This window comes from Pistacia vera, unplaced genomic scaffold, assembly GCF_008641045.1.
Source record: "Pistacia vera cultivar Batoury unplaced genomic scaffold, PisVer_v2 Contig338, whole genome shotgun sequence".
Lineage (NCBI taxonomy): Eukaryota > Viridiplantae > Streptophyta > Magnoliopsida > Sapindales > Anacardiaceae > Pistacia > Pistacia vera.
The window spans coordinates 2,026,723-2,041,418 of record NW_022196155.1 but is presented as its reverse complement, the minus strand read 5'-3'; the positions used below and the strand labels follow the sequence as shown (position 1 = coordinate 2,041,418).

Sequence of the window (14,696 nt, the reverse complement as noted above, 5' to 3'; positions counted from 1 at the left end):
CTATTTTTTTATATCTAATCCTAAAAAATTCATATTCTTACTTTCTAAATCAATTTGCAGCACCGTTTTATTCTCCATTTCATTTGAATAAAAAAACCAAATTGCATCTTCCATTTCATCTTTTATTTTTCTTCACTTACTCTAAAATCTACCGTGTAAAGAAGAAGAAGTAAGGGGAGGGGAAGGAAGAAGAAAGAGTAGAGGAGATAAAAGAAAGAGTAAGAAAGAAGATTAAAAGAAAGAAAAGAGGAGATAAAGAGAAAGAGAAGGATAGAAGAAAAGAGGGAGAGAAAAATTACAGTAGAGAGACGTGAATGTGTTAGAAGAAAGAAGAAAGTGACAGAAAAGGAGAAAGAAGAAGTGATGGGGAGAGAGAGAGGGAGAGAGAGAAAAGAAAGAAAGAAAGTGACGGGGAGTGATGGGGAGAGAGAGAGAGAGAGAGAAGAGAGAGAGAGAGGAGAGAAAATGAGAAAAAAGAAAGTGATGGGGGTGATGGCATGACAGAGAGAGAGAGAAAAAAATAATTAATAATAAAATTTGTAGAGTGCATTTGCTTTAATTTAAACTTAAAGAGCTTATAGGTAAGAGATGTATTTGCTGGTTTTCAAACTTATAAAATTAATGGAACTGTTTAAAGATTGATTGCTATATACTGGTCAAACCGACCGATTCATCGATTAGATCGGTCAACTCGTAAACTGACCTTTGTTCGGGTTAAAGAGCAGTCTGATCTTTAAAACAATGATATGTGTTACTATAAAAGAAAGGAAAAAGAGCAGTCTGATCTTTAAAACAATGATATGTCTTACATATAAAGAAAAGGAAAAGGAAAAATAAATGAGTTTATTATTTTTCATTAACCTGTGCCCAAAGCAAATTGAGAGAATTTTTCTTTCAATTTTTCATTCAACCTTTGGCTTTGAGTAATCAATCAGTCTAGCAATCTCTTTGATTGTGGATTGTTGTTCCTCCCTTTGTGCGGACTTCATTGGTTCGATTTTTCTTTTTGAATGGACTTCATGGTCGATTAATTTGACGTTTTGGCCTTATTTGACATTTGGGGAGCCACCTCTTGGTTTTTGATTAGAAAAAACTAATCTGCCTTTATGTTCCCTCATCCATCAACTCTCCAATTTCAATTCTCAAAATATTTGATATTGACAAATATCTAGAGAGACATTTAGGAATTGGTCCGGATTCATTCTTATTATTTGGTTCACAAATTAAGAAAGCCTGAAGCATGATACTTATAATTTCAATGTGCATTTATGTAATTCTTTTAGCTGTTAAAGAACTCTTTTTATTGTCAGTCCATGGTACTTCCACTCTTCATTAATTACCAAAGATCGTTTCAATTTGGTATATGGATAATATTGAATATTTGATTTAATTAGTTTTGAAGGTTTAATAGTTTTAGCTTTTTAATTTACTGAAACCGTTGTTCGAGAGTAAAAGAATTCAAATTGGTAAGTAAGTAAATGAGTTATTATTAAGAATCTCTGGGAAACAATTATTTTATGCTGTCATTTATTAACGTGAACTTTGATACTTCGTTTGTTTATGTTTTCCTTGTGTTTCTTCGTAAATATAAAATTTATGCGGCACACATTTTTTTTTCATAAACGGAAAAAGGTAGTAAACATGTCAAAATAAATTAAAAAAATAAAAAAAATCACACAAAATACTATTTGCTCATCACCCTCTCCTCCCACACATATCAAAAAATCTCATTACAAATTAAAAGTTTTCTCACATCAGTTTCCCGATCAAACAAATTAAAGATTCCATAAAGTTTACGAGACAAATAAACTAAATACTGGTAATTACAAGTTTCATATTTTGAAAGACAAAAATATTACTTCACGACGTGGTTATGTGTGGCTCATTACAAGTAGTTAGAAAGTATTAGTTAGCTTTCTATTCAAAAACCAACATTCATTAACATTAAAATCATATTCTTTTTTTATTTATTATTTTTTATTCGTTAATCGTACTATGGTAAAACACGGTGTATAAATAAAGGGAGGATTGGGAGTGCAACTACAACCTCATACAAGTCATTCCATACAACACTGACCTGAATAACCTTCCTAAATCAAAATGGCTCTTATTGTCAGGTTCAATGCTTCACTAACTTTTAAAAGATTGCGCCTTTAAACAACTCCTTAGTTGGATCACCAGCAACATCGTTGTCGAGCGGTAGATCAGTGCTCAAATGTATGCTGCAACCAAAACGTCCGATGAAACCATTGTTAGACGATCAGCCAATACCCACCTTCATTTGGTCATGATTATGTTCAATCACTCACAGTAACTATGTGGTTATTTTTGTTGTCAATTAACTTTTATTGCTTACACGTATAGAAGCTATGGGTCGCATCTGTATTTATAAGTTATTAAAATAATTAGTTCTGAAAATGCAGGGAGAACCGTTTACCAAACGGGTTGAAAAGCTTAAGGAAGAAGTTAGGCTGATGCTTAATTCGGTGGATCCTTTACATCAACTAGAGCTCATCGATGACTTGGAAAGACTTGGAGTATCTTATCACTTTCGGGATGAAATAAAGAGAATCCTAGATAAGATACACAATAATAATTCCAAAAATTACAAGCAAAGAAAAGAAAGTTTACATGCAGTAGCCCTTGAATTCAGACTTTTAAGACAATATGGCTATGATATACCTACAGGTACATAATATATATCTATAACATACACAAAAAGTTGTAATTGGTATTCACTTATACACAGTTTTTCTACCAAATATAAAATTTATTGGATACATGAGATTCTTTTACAATGCTACATGATGGAAAAAGTAATTAATTTCCCTTTCATTCTTTCATCCTTTTTCCAGACATTTTCGACAATTTCAGGGATGAGAAAGGAAACTTCAGGTCATTCCTCAAAGATGATTGCAGAGGAATTTTGTCTATGTATGAAGCTGCACTTCTTTTGAAAGAAGGAGAGAATGCTATCTTTGATGATGTTAGAAATTTCACGACCACGTTCCTCAAGGAATATATGACAGAAAACAAAGATCAATATCTTTCTAGTCTAGTGAGCCATGAATTGGAGCTTCCACGGTATTGGAGGTTGCCAAGATTGGAGGCAAGGTGGTTCATAGATGTATATGAGACAAGACCTGACATGAACCGTATCGTGCTTGAGCTTGCTAAACTTGATTTTAACATGGTGCAAGCAACGCACCAAGAGGATATGAAGTCTGCATCAAGGTAAGAGGCTAGCTATAGCTAATTAAGGGCGGGTAAAGTTGTTGATTTAATATGTAAACATGAAAGTATGAAACTACAACATAAATTTAAATGAATTTAATAAACTAAAAATCATTGGAACTTCTTATATATCCTATACACATGATGATGTTCTTTTTCACATAAAGGAAGTGGAAGAAGATGGGTCTTGGAGATCAATTTAGTAGTTTTGCACGGGATAGCTGGATGGTTAGTTTCTTTTGGGCTGCGGGGATGCTTTCCGAACCTCAGTATGGATATTGTAGGAGTATGTCCGGAGTGGCCAATGCTTTGATTACAACTATGGATGATGTGTATGATGTTTATGGTACTGTGGATGAACTTGAACTCTTAACCGAAGTCATTGACAGGTTAGTCGCAAGTTTCGATTGATACACATATTTATTTAATTCCGCACATAGCTATTCCCAAGATGGAATTTTGATATATAATTTGTGCTGTTATTTAGATGGGATGTCAATAAAATTGACCAACTTCCACACTATATGAAGATATTTTTTCTTGCTCTCTACAATTTCGTCAACGAATTGGGTTTTGATGCTGTTAAAGAACAGACAGTTGATATCATTCCTTATCTAAAGAAAGCGGTAATTAATTCAGCCTATTTACATAAAATTTATTATGAACATGATTTTTTTAATGTTGTAGATTTATGTGCGATTCATTATGATTGATACCATTATAAATTGTTTCAGTGGGCAAATTTATGCAAAATCTATTTAATCGAGGCAAAGTGGTATAAGAATGGTTACACCCCAACCATGGAAGAATACATGGACAATGCATGGATTTCTGTAGCAGCACCTTTGATGCTAACTAATGCATAGTTTTTAAGTACAAATCCATTACCAAAGGAGCCCATGAAATACTTGGAAGAATATAGTGATATAATTCAGTGGTCAGCAATCATTATGCGATTTGCAAACGACATGGGGACGTCATCTGTAAGCTTTATATATACACACTTTCCTTTTTCAAAATAGGATGCTTTTTTTCACATGAGCTCACATATTAATCTATTTATTATTAAGAGTTATTTGTTTATTATCTATCTTTCTTGTAACTGTCAATCACAAATTTGTCCCTCTAGGTAAAAGCTTAGATCCGAATAGGAGGTCATAAACTCTTAATTGATTGTAAAATATTTTCACTGCTTCTTGATTATTTGATAAAATATTTGTTTCTATGTTTTTTTTTTTTTTTCAAATTTAGTACGAGATAGCAAGAGGGGATACTCCTAAATCTATCAACTGTTACATGCATGAAACTGGAGTGTCTGAAGAAGAGGCTCGTGAACACATGCAGAAAATGATTGCTGCAACGTGGATGAAGATGAACAGAGATCGGCTTGGAAACCCTCATTTTCCAGAAACTTTTGTTACAGTTGCGATGAACCTAGCCAGGGTGGCTCAGTGTGTATACCAATATGGAGATGGGCATGCTATTCAAGAGTCGTTTAAAGATCGCATAATGTCATTATTTTTTTATCCCATTCCATTAATGAATGGAGATGGTTACAAGAAATGATGAAAGTTGAGATAACTTTCTTCGTCTTTTATTTTTAACGTAAGAGAATAAAAATGTATTGCTTTCTTTTTTTCATATTCCTTATTTTTAACTATGCGAGAGGCTTGGCATCGTAATAATTCTACCCATAAAATGACTATTACGACATTGTTGCATCCTAAAATATATGTTCTAACACTGTGGAGTGTTGTAAAAAGGCTCATATTTAGACGACAGAGCCAACATCGAAATAGTCTATCTCACATTAGTTATAAATTCCTATACTGTAAGCAGTACAATAAAATGTTAGACACAATAAACTTGAATCATATCTCCCTTAATATAAGTCCAAAGTTAGGCAGCCCACTAAATATGTGATTGACATAAATTATATATATCCTCTTAAAATATGTCCAAAGTTAGGCAGCCCACTAAATATTCTTAAGAAGGAAGGAGATATATCATACAATATTCTTAAGAAGAATTCAGATAACAAAGTTGTTCCACAAAGCATCATATTAATTCCAAATTAGTCTTCATCCTATACAATAATACAACTACAAAACCAAAAGAAGAAAATAGAATCAACTTACAATTCGGCAAAGTACAGTTTAGAGTGAAGAAGTACAGTTTTGCCAGTGAAGTTGAACTAGGATCGATTTAAATCTTCTTTAGACTTTAGTGGAGTGAAGAAGAAGATTGAAAATGGAATTTGAAGGGAGCAGATGTAGGGAGATTGAAGATGCGAATGCGATTCGAAGTTTCGAACTCTGCACAGCTAAGAAAGTAAATATCCCCAATTGAAATGAAGAATGAACATGCAAATTTGGGAATGGGTTTTTTTTTTAGGGTTTAGATATGCAAATAATTAGTGACCCAATTTGGGACACAAACCGATTGGACCAGTGGTTTGGGACTATTTTGCTGTCCAATTGCAATCCAAAGCGATTTTTAATCTATTAACGAGTTTAACATTGAACTAGACCAGATTGTGGTCGATTTCTGATCGAACCAACCAGTTTGGCCTGGGTTTCAAAATAGTGATATTATCAATATGTGTTTTTTTTAAACGTATGTATTTCCATGTGGTTTATCGTAAATATGATTTAGGTGTGTTGGGTATCATAAATCTAGGGGTTATATATATATATATATATATTTGCCAAACAACAACCAGTATCATAAATCTAGGCGTTTTTATATTTGCGAAACAGTAGAGGGAGTAAAATGATATTTTTGAAAACGCATGACATGCCTCTGAAAGGCAAATGAGTGAATGACATCCGTTTCCAAGCCAAACGACATGTCGTCTCTTCGGATAACTAATGTCATTTGACAATACTGGTTGACCCCCTATGTTTCGGGAAATATCTTAAACACCTTATTTATGATTCTTTCGTAGACCTATATGATATTTACCATTAACCATAATTTTAGATCACTATGCTAATTTATGATAAGATTTTAATAAATAATTCATCCTTAAAATTGAAATAGAAACGCAATATTGTGATCAAATTTGATACTAAACCATTTTGTGGACTATCCTAATAATTTGTCACATTATCTACTGTAATTTCATTTACCTCTAATTTTGAATCATCCAATCATATATTAACATATTGATGTGTACAAATTATAGTATTTTTATAGTTTAATCATATTACAACATATTAATTTATACAAATCATAATATTTAATAGTTTTCGAAAATCATTAAAACATTTAAAAGTTAAGCGTGGAAGAAATGAATGAAATTAACTCTATATAAAACTATGTGTGTCATGGATGATGGAACACACTGACACTCTAGACAAACTACCTTTGCGTGGTTGAGTAGTTCAATAGGATTCTTGGATGTATTATTCAAAAAGTCATGAGTTCGAGTCTCTCTTTAGTTAGAGTTCGAGTCTTTCTAATTACTAATAGGGGTGACTACTGAAAATCTTACCTGATCGGTAGTTTAAAGGTCCCCGAAAATTAGTTGAAGTGCATATAAATAGGTCCGAACACCCTGATCATATAAAAAAAAAATATATTTCAAGATATGCCACCATAAGACTCATAACCAAGATTGATAGGCGAATTTAATTGGCTAAATTAGGAGGCATACCAAATACTATTGATAGCGGGGATTCTTCCTCGTAATTGTACATAATATTTAACTTCTAAACTTTTTCAACCTATTTCAATTTCTCTTTTATATATAACTTCACATGTGAATTAAGAGAGATTAGAGATTAGTGAATAGTAAGTAGTCCACAGAGTTGTATAGTTTTAAATAATATTAAGAATTAAATAAATTTATCTTAAATTTGTAGATATCAATCAGAAGATATTCTGGAACGGGAAGTAGTGTAATGTAATACATAAATATAACTAGGGTATTTCTGTAAATTATTTTTTCATCATCATGGAAGAAGTACCAAAAGGAATCTGCTTCTCTTGCATCTATGTCTTCACTCTTAACAATCTCTTCATTTCCACAGTCAATGGCTTCACATGACCATCATCATCCTGATCATCACCATCACGATCATACCCATCAGTAATCTTTCTATTTGATTATTTCTTTTTCTGGTTGAGTATTATTTCTGTACTATGATGAACTTACTAACTGTTTTCGTGAATCAAACATTTTGAAGTGATGGAGATTCAGCTACGCAATCATTGGTAGGTCCAGATGGGAGGGTGTACCATAGCCACGACGGACTCGCACCACACTCACATGAACCCATTTACTCTCCTGGTTTCTTCAGTAGAAGAGCTCCTCCTCTTTTATCCAGAGACTTCAGTGTGGGAGTGTTACCCGTATATGCCTCTTTGTTTAAAAACCCAGAGACCGTTCGGTCCGACGAGGAGCTAGCCTTATCCAGTCCGGGTTAACATAAACCACAAAAATATCATTAATCCCGCTTGGCCGACAATGGATCGATGGAACAATATAAAACCGTCAGTCCAATCGGGTCGGGCTTAAAATGGTTTGCTAATTTTTTATATTAATCCTTAAAAATTTCATATTCCTACTTTCTAAACAATTTGCAAGGCACCGTTTTATTCTCCGTTTCATTGAATAAAAAAAACAAATTGCATTTTCCATTTATCTTTTTTTCTTCACTTACTCTAAAATCTACCGTGTAAAGAAGAAGAAGTAAGGGGAGGGGAAGGAAGAAGAAAGAGTAGAGGAGACAAAAGAAAGAGTAAGAAAGAAGTTAAAAGAAAGAAAAGAGGAGATGAAGGAGAAGAGAAGGAAGAAGAAAGAGGAGGAGAGAAAAATTACAGTAGAGAGACGTGAATGTGTTAGAGAAAAGAAGAAAGTGATAAAAAAGGAGAGAAAAAGAAGAAAGTGATGGAGAGTGATGGGAGAGGAGGGGAGGAGGAAAAAGAAGAAAGAAGAAAGGGACGGGGAGTGATGGGGGAGGAGAGAGAGAGAGAGACGAGAGAGAGAGAGAGAGAGAGAGAGAGAAAATGAGAAAAAAGAAAGTGTGGGGAGTGATGGCGTGACGAAGAGAGAAAAAAAAAATTAATAATAAAATTTGTAGAGTGCATTTGCTTTAATTTAAACTTATAGGGCTTATAGTAAGAGATGTATTTACTGATTTTCAAACTTATAAAATTATGAAACTGTTTAAAAATATGATTGCTATATACTAGTCAAACCGACCGGTTCAATCGATTAGATCGGTCAATCTGTAAACCACCTTGATCGGGTCAAAGGGTGGTCTGATCTTTAAAACAAGATATGTCTTACTATATAAAGAAAAGGAAAGAGAAAAATAAATGAGTTTATTATTTTTCATCAAGCAAATTGAGGAATTTTTCTTTCAATTTTTCATTCAACCTTTGGCTTTGAGTAATCAATCAGTCTAGCAATCTCTTTGATTGTGGATTGTTGTTCCTCCCTTTGTGCGACTTCATTGGTTCCATTCTTCTTTGAATCGGACTGCAAGAAATTATGTTTGATGAACAGTTAGTAAATAGTGATAGTAAACAGTGATGTAAACAGTGTCAGTAATGGTGATGGTGAACAGTATCAAAATTAACGTGAAGAACCTCCAAATGTGGTAATAATTACCCTTGAATGGGTTTAACGCATGTAAATAAAATAATCTATGCCCAGATTCGTTGGGTTTAAAAGGTTTTATCGAAAATTTTTTCAATTGCTGCGCTTTCTATCGATGAAATCCTAAAGCTATATCTAAAGGCTCTTTTTCTAGTCCCATTAATTGACTTAAAATGCATAAATGATTTGTTTTTTCTGAATACACCGATTTCCCGATTCTTTGATTAATTTGACGTTTGGTCCCTTAATTTGACATTTGGTGGGAGCCACCTTCCTTGGTTTTGAATTAGAAAAAACAACTGCCTTTATGTTCCCTATCATCAATTCTCCAAATTTTCAATTCTCAAAATATTGATATTGACAAATATCTAGAGAGACATTTAAGGAAGGTCCGGATTCATTCTTTATATTGGTTCACTTAAATAAGAAAGCCTGAAGCATCGTACTTATAATTTCAATGTGCAATATGTATTCTTTTAGCTCTGTTAAGAACTCTTTTTATTGTCAGTCCATGGTACTTCCATCTCATTAATTTACAAAAGATCGTTTCAATTTGTTATATGGAATAATATTGAATATTTGATTATAATTAGTTCTGAGGTTTAAAGTTTTAGCTTTTTAATTTACATGAAACCGTTTGTAGAGAAGTTAAAAGATTCAAATGGTAAGTAAGTAAATGAATTATTATTAAGAATCTTGGGAAACAATATTTTATGCTGTCATTTTTAAACGTGAACTTTGATACTTCGTTTGTTTAGTTTTCCTTGTGTTTCTCGTAAAATATAAAATTTTAATTCGGCACACATTTTTTTTTCATAAACGGAAAAAGGTAGTAAACATGTCAAAATATAATTAAAAAAATACAAAAAATACACAAAATACTATTTGCTCATCACCTCTCTCCTCCCACACGATATCAAAAAATTCATCACAAATTAAAAGTTTTCTCACATCAGTTTCCGGATCAAACAAATATAGATTCTTAAAAGCTTTACGAGACAAATAAACAATCCTGGGTAATTAAAAGTTTCATATTTGAAAGACAAATATATTACTTCACGATGTAGTTACTGCACAGTATGTGGTGGCTTACAAGATAGTTAGAAAGTATAGTTAGCTTCTTATCAAAAAACCAAGATTCATTAACATTAAAATCATATTCTTTTATTTATATTTTTATTCGGTAATCGTACTCATGGTAACACACGGCGTGTATAAATAAAGGGAGGCATTGGGAGTGCAACTACAACCTCATACAAGTCATTCCATACAACACTGACCTGATAACCTTCAAATCAAAATGGCTCTTTATTGTCAGGTTACTTCACGCCTTCATTAACTTTTAAAGATTGCCGCCTTTAAAAAGCTCCTTAGGTGGATCATCCAGAACATGTTGGGCGAGCTGGAGATCAATGCTCAAATGTATAGCTGCAACCAAAACGTCCGATGAAACCATTGTTAGACGATCAGCCAATTACCCACCTTCCATTTGGTCCCATGATTATGTTCAACACTCACCAGTAACTAGTGTGTATATTTTGTTGTCAATTAACTTTTATTGCTTACACGTATAGAAGCATATGGTTCGCATCTGTATTTATAAGTTATTAAAATTAATTAGTTCTGAAATATGCAGGGAGAAACGTTTACCAAACGGGTTGAAAGCTAAGGAGAAGTTAGGCTGATGCTTAATTCGGTGGATCCTTTACATCAACTAGAGTCTCGATGACTTGGAAAAGCTTGGAGTATCTTATCACTTCGGATGAAATAAAGAGAATCCTAGATAAGATACAACATAATAATTCCAAAAATTACAAGCAAAGAAAGAAAGTTTACATGCAGTAGCCCTTGAATTCAGACTTTAAGACAATATGGCTATGATATACCTACAGGTACATAATATAATCTATAACATACACAAAAAGTTGTGAATGGATTCACTTTACACCATTTTTCTACCAAATATAAAATTTATTGGATAACATGAGATTCTTACATGCACATGATGGAAAAAGTAATTCATTTCCCTTTCATTTTCACCTTTTTCCAGAACATTTTCGACAATTCAGGGATGAGAAAGGAAACTTCAGGTATTCCTCAAAGATGATGCAGAGGAATTTTGTCTATGTATGAAGCTGCACTTTTTGAAAGAAAGGAGAGAATGCATCTTTGATGATGTTAGAAATTTCACACCCGTTCCTCAAGGAATATATGAAGAAAAACAAAGTCAATACTTTCACTTAGTAGCCATGAATGGAGCTTCCACGGTATTGGAGGTTGCCAAGATTGGAGGCAAGGTGGTTCATAGATGTATATGAGACAAGACTGACATGAACGTATCGTGCTTGAGCTGCTAAACTTGATTTTAACATGGTGCAAGCAACGCACCAAGAGGATATGAAGTCTGCATCAAGGTAAGAGGCTAGCTATACTAATTAAGGGGGTAAAGTTGTTGATTTAATATTAAACATGAAATGAAAATAAACATAAATTTAAATGCAATTAATAAACTAAAAATCATGGAACTTCTTATATATCCTATACCATGATGATGTTCTTTTCACATAAAGGAAGTGGAAGAAGATGGGTTGGAGATCAATTAGTAGTTTTGCACGGGATAGTGGATGGTAGTTCTTTTGGGCTCGGGGATGACTTCGAACCTCAGTATGGTATTGTAGGAGTAGTCCGGAGTGGCCAATGCTTGATTACACTATGGATGATGTGTAGATGTTTATGGTACTGTGGATGAACTTGAAACTCAACCGAAGTCATGGACAGGTAGTCAGCAAGTTCGATGATACACATAGTTATTAATTCCGCACATAGCTATTCCCAAGATGGAATTTTGTATATAATTTGTGTGTTATTTAGATGGGATGTCAAAAAAATTGACCAAATTCCACACTATATGAAGATATTTTTCTTGCTCTCTACAATTTCGTCAACGAATTGGGTTTTGATGCTGTTAAAGAACAGAAGTTGACATCATTCCTTATCTAAAGAACGGTAATTAATTCCTATTTAATAAAATTTATTATGAACATGATTTTTTTAATGTTGTAGATTATGTGCGATTCATTGATTGATACCATTATAAATGTTGCAGTGGGCAATTTATGCAAAATCATTTAATGAGGCACAAGTGGTATAAGATGGGTACACACCCAACCATGAAAGAATACATGGACATGCATGGATTTCTGTGCAGCACTTTGATGCTAACTAGCATAGTTTAAGTACAAATCCATTACCAAAGGAGCCCATGAAATACTGGAAGAATATAGTGATATAATTCAGTGGTCACATCATATCGATTGCAAACGACATGGGGACGTATCTGTAAGCTTTATATATACACACTTCTTTTCAAATAGGATTTTTTTTCACATGAGCTCACATATTAATCTATTTATTATTAAGAGTTATTTGTTATTATCTATCTTCTGTAACTGTCAATCACAAATTTGTCCTCAAAAAGCTTAGACGAATAGGAGGTCATAAACTCTTAATTGAGTAAAATATTCACTGCTTCTTGATTATTTGATAAAATATTTGTTTTATTTTTTTTTTTTTTTCAAATTAGTACGAGATAGCAAGAGGGGATACTCCTAAATCTATCAACGTTACATGCATGAAAATGGAGTGTTGAAGAAGAGGCTCGTGAACACATGCAGAAAATGTTGCTGCAACGTGGATGAAATGAACAAGAGATCGGCTTGGAAACCCTATTTTCCAGAAACTTTTGTTACAGTTGCGATGAACCTAGCAGGGTGGCTCATGTGTGTATCCAATATGGAGATGGGCATGCTATTCAAGAGTCGTTTAAAGATCGATAATGTCATTATTTTGATCCCATCATTCATTAATGAATGGAGATGGTTACAAGAAATGATGAAAGTTGAGATAACTTTCTGTCTTTTATTTTTAACGTAAGAGAAAAAGTATTGCTTTCTTTTTTCATATCCTTATTTTAACTATGCGAGGCTTGGCATCGTAATAATTTACCCATAAAATGACTATTACGACATTGTTGGCATCCTAAAAATATGTTCTAACAGGGAGTGTCGGAAAAAGGTCATATTTAGCGACAGAGCCAACATCGAAATAGTCATCTCCATTAGTTATAAATCTATACTGTAGCAGAAAAAAAAAAAAAATTGAGAAAGTGACGGCAATGTGGTCTATAGATAATGACTTTGCTTCAATTTCCTTTAATTTGCCCAAACTTGAATCACACAACTTTATTACACAAAAAGATGTTTGTCCATAAAGGAGCGTCCTTTAGCTTGTATTAAGTTGTATATCTAGTATGTTTCTATTTTTCAAATCTTGGTTTAATTAAAAGTACCCTCAATGGAAAATTTCTGGCAGTGTGCCTGGATCCATAGTCGGAAAGTAAGCTCAATTTTCAACTCATAATGAATCCCCATCTATTGTCTTGGACTTAGCCTTAAATGACACAGACCATCTTGCACTTAACTTCATTTCCTTGCACTTGAGAGGTGGATGAAGTAGCGAATGATTCATGGTTCTGTATTCTCAAATTGAATGTCTCAGTAGCCAACAACCATTTCTTTCAGTCTTTGACTACAATCTCCTAAGAATTACCTTTACAATGGGTTAATTATCTTGTCTAATTATATGCTCTTGTTATTTCTTATTATTTAATGATTATCTAAGTAGAATGATGGATTAAGAGGAATATAATCACTTCAGGTGACAAATGATATATTCACAAAAGAGGATGGTGAGTTCCTGATGAAGAATGGTGCTCTGCCCGAGGAAAGGATACGTGCTGTGGAAACGGGAGGTTGTCCACATGCTGCAATTTGTGAAGATATCAGCATAAACCCTGGCCCTCTTGAGGAACTTTCGAACTTGATCAAAGCAGACATACTTCTTTGTGAATCCGGGGGAGGTTATTTATTAGAGAATGCATTTTCTCAATATGAATTTTCTCTTGAAGAGATCTTGCTAAAATCTAAATTAGACTGATAAAGTTGTTATCTTGATTTACCAATTGTAGAGGTCATCACAACAGAAATATACTGACTACATGTTGAAGAAGTTTGCTCTAGTAATAATGATATTGGGAAAATATGACAACTATTTGGGGAGCCTGTGGTTATCCAAATTCAGGCAATCTATTCTAACAAAAATTTCACTAGGGAAGAGAACTAATGTGTAGTAGTCATTGTATCTGTTAACAGTTAAAGTCTTATGATAAGTTGTGCATAATTTGTGATACAGAACTGCTGTCTCTACTGGAACTGGATTACAACTAGAGAAGATTCAACTTTTATAAAGTTTTATGTCTGCAGATAATTTAGCTGCCAACTTTAGCAGGGAGCTGGCTGACTATATCATTTATATAATCGATGTATCTGGTGGTGATAAAATTCCTTGGAAAGGTGGCCCAGGCATCAACCAAGCTGATCTTCTAGTATGTAGCTTAATATTTGTAATTGCCTAATATTGTAGTTGATGTTGTTTTGTCTGGAAGTTAATGTGAATGATTTGTTGCATTTGGTTGTAGGTGACCTGCACCAGCAGTCGGAGCTGACTTAGCAGTAATGGAGTGTGACGCACTCAAGATGCGTGAGGGAGGGCCTTTTGTCTTTGCTCAGGTAGGTTGAGGCAGTATTTGCATTTGCTTGATTTAAGCATGAAGGAACCTGGTGTATTCTGACTTGTGGAAGTTACTCGATTACTAAAAATGAAGTTATTATATAATATCATTTTGGTTTATACTTAAATCGTATTTCAGTGTAACCTCCTGGCATTGTTTCATCTTGAAATCTGTAAACCAGCATGTAGCAATAAATGTCCCCTCTCATGGCTTTCTTTCTGAATA

General features: G+C 33.5%; 2 protein-coding genes across 2 annotated transcripts in view; both read left to right on the top strand.

Moving 5' to 3' along the window:
* Window positions 1-4,875, top strand: part of LOC116137959 (gamma-terpinene synthase, chloroplastic-like) — a 21,229-nt gene extending 16,354 nt beyond the window's left edge. Inside the window, 6 exon segments of the mRNA XM_031423652.1 lie at window positions 2,424-2,688; window positions 2,856-3,234; window positions 3,402-3,623; window positions 3,722-3,860; window positions 3,969-4,217; window positions 4,486-4,875. Of these exon segments, the coding sequence (XP_031279512.1) occupies window positions 2,475-2,688; window positions 2,856-3,234; window positions 3,402-3,623; window positions 3,722-3,860; window positions 3,969-4,217; window positions 4,486-4,800 (1,518 nt within the window). The 5' untranslated portion in view covers window positions 2,424-2,474 and the 3' untranslated portion in view covers window positions 4,801-4,875.
* Window positions 1-14,696, top strand: part of LOC116137960 (urease accessory protein G) — a 19,413-nt gene extending 4,717 nt beyond the window's left edge. The window contains exon 8 of the mRNA XM_031423656.1: window positions 14,586-14,696. The gene's annotated coding sequence lies outside the window, so the exon portion shown is untranslated. The remainder of the gene's footprint in view (window positions 1-14,585) is intronic.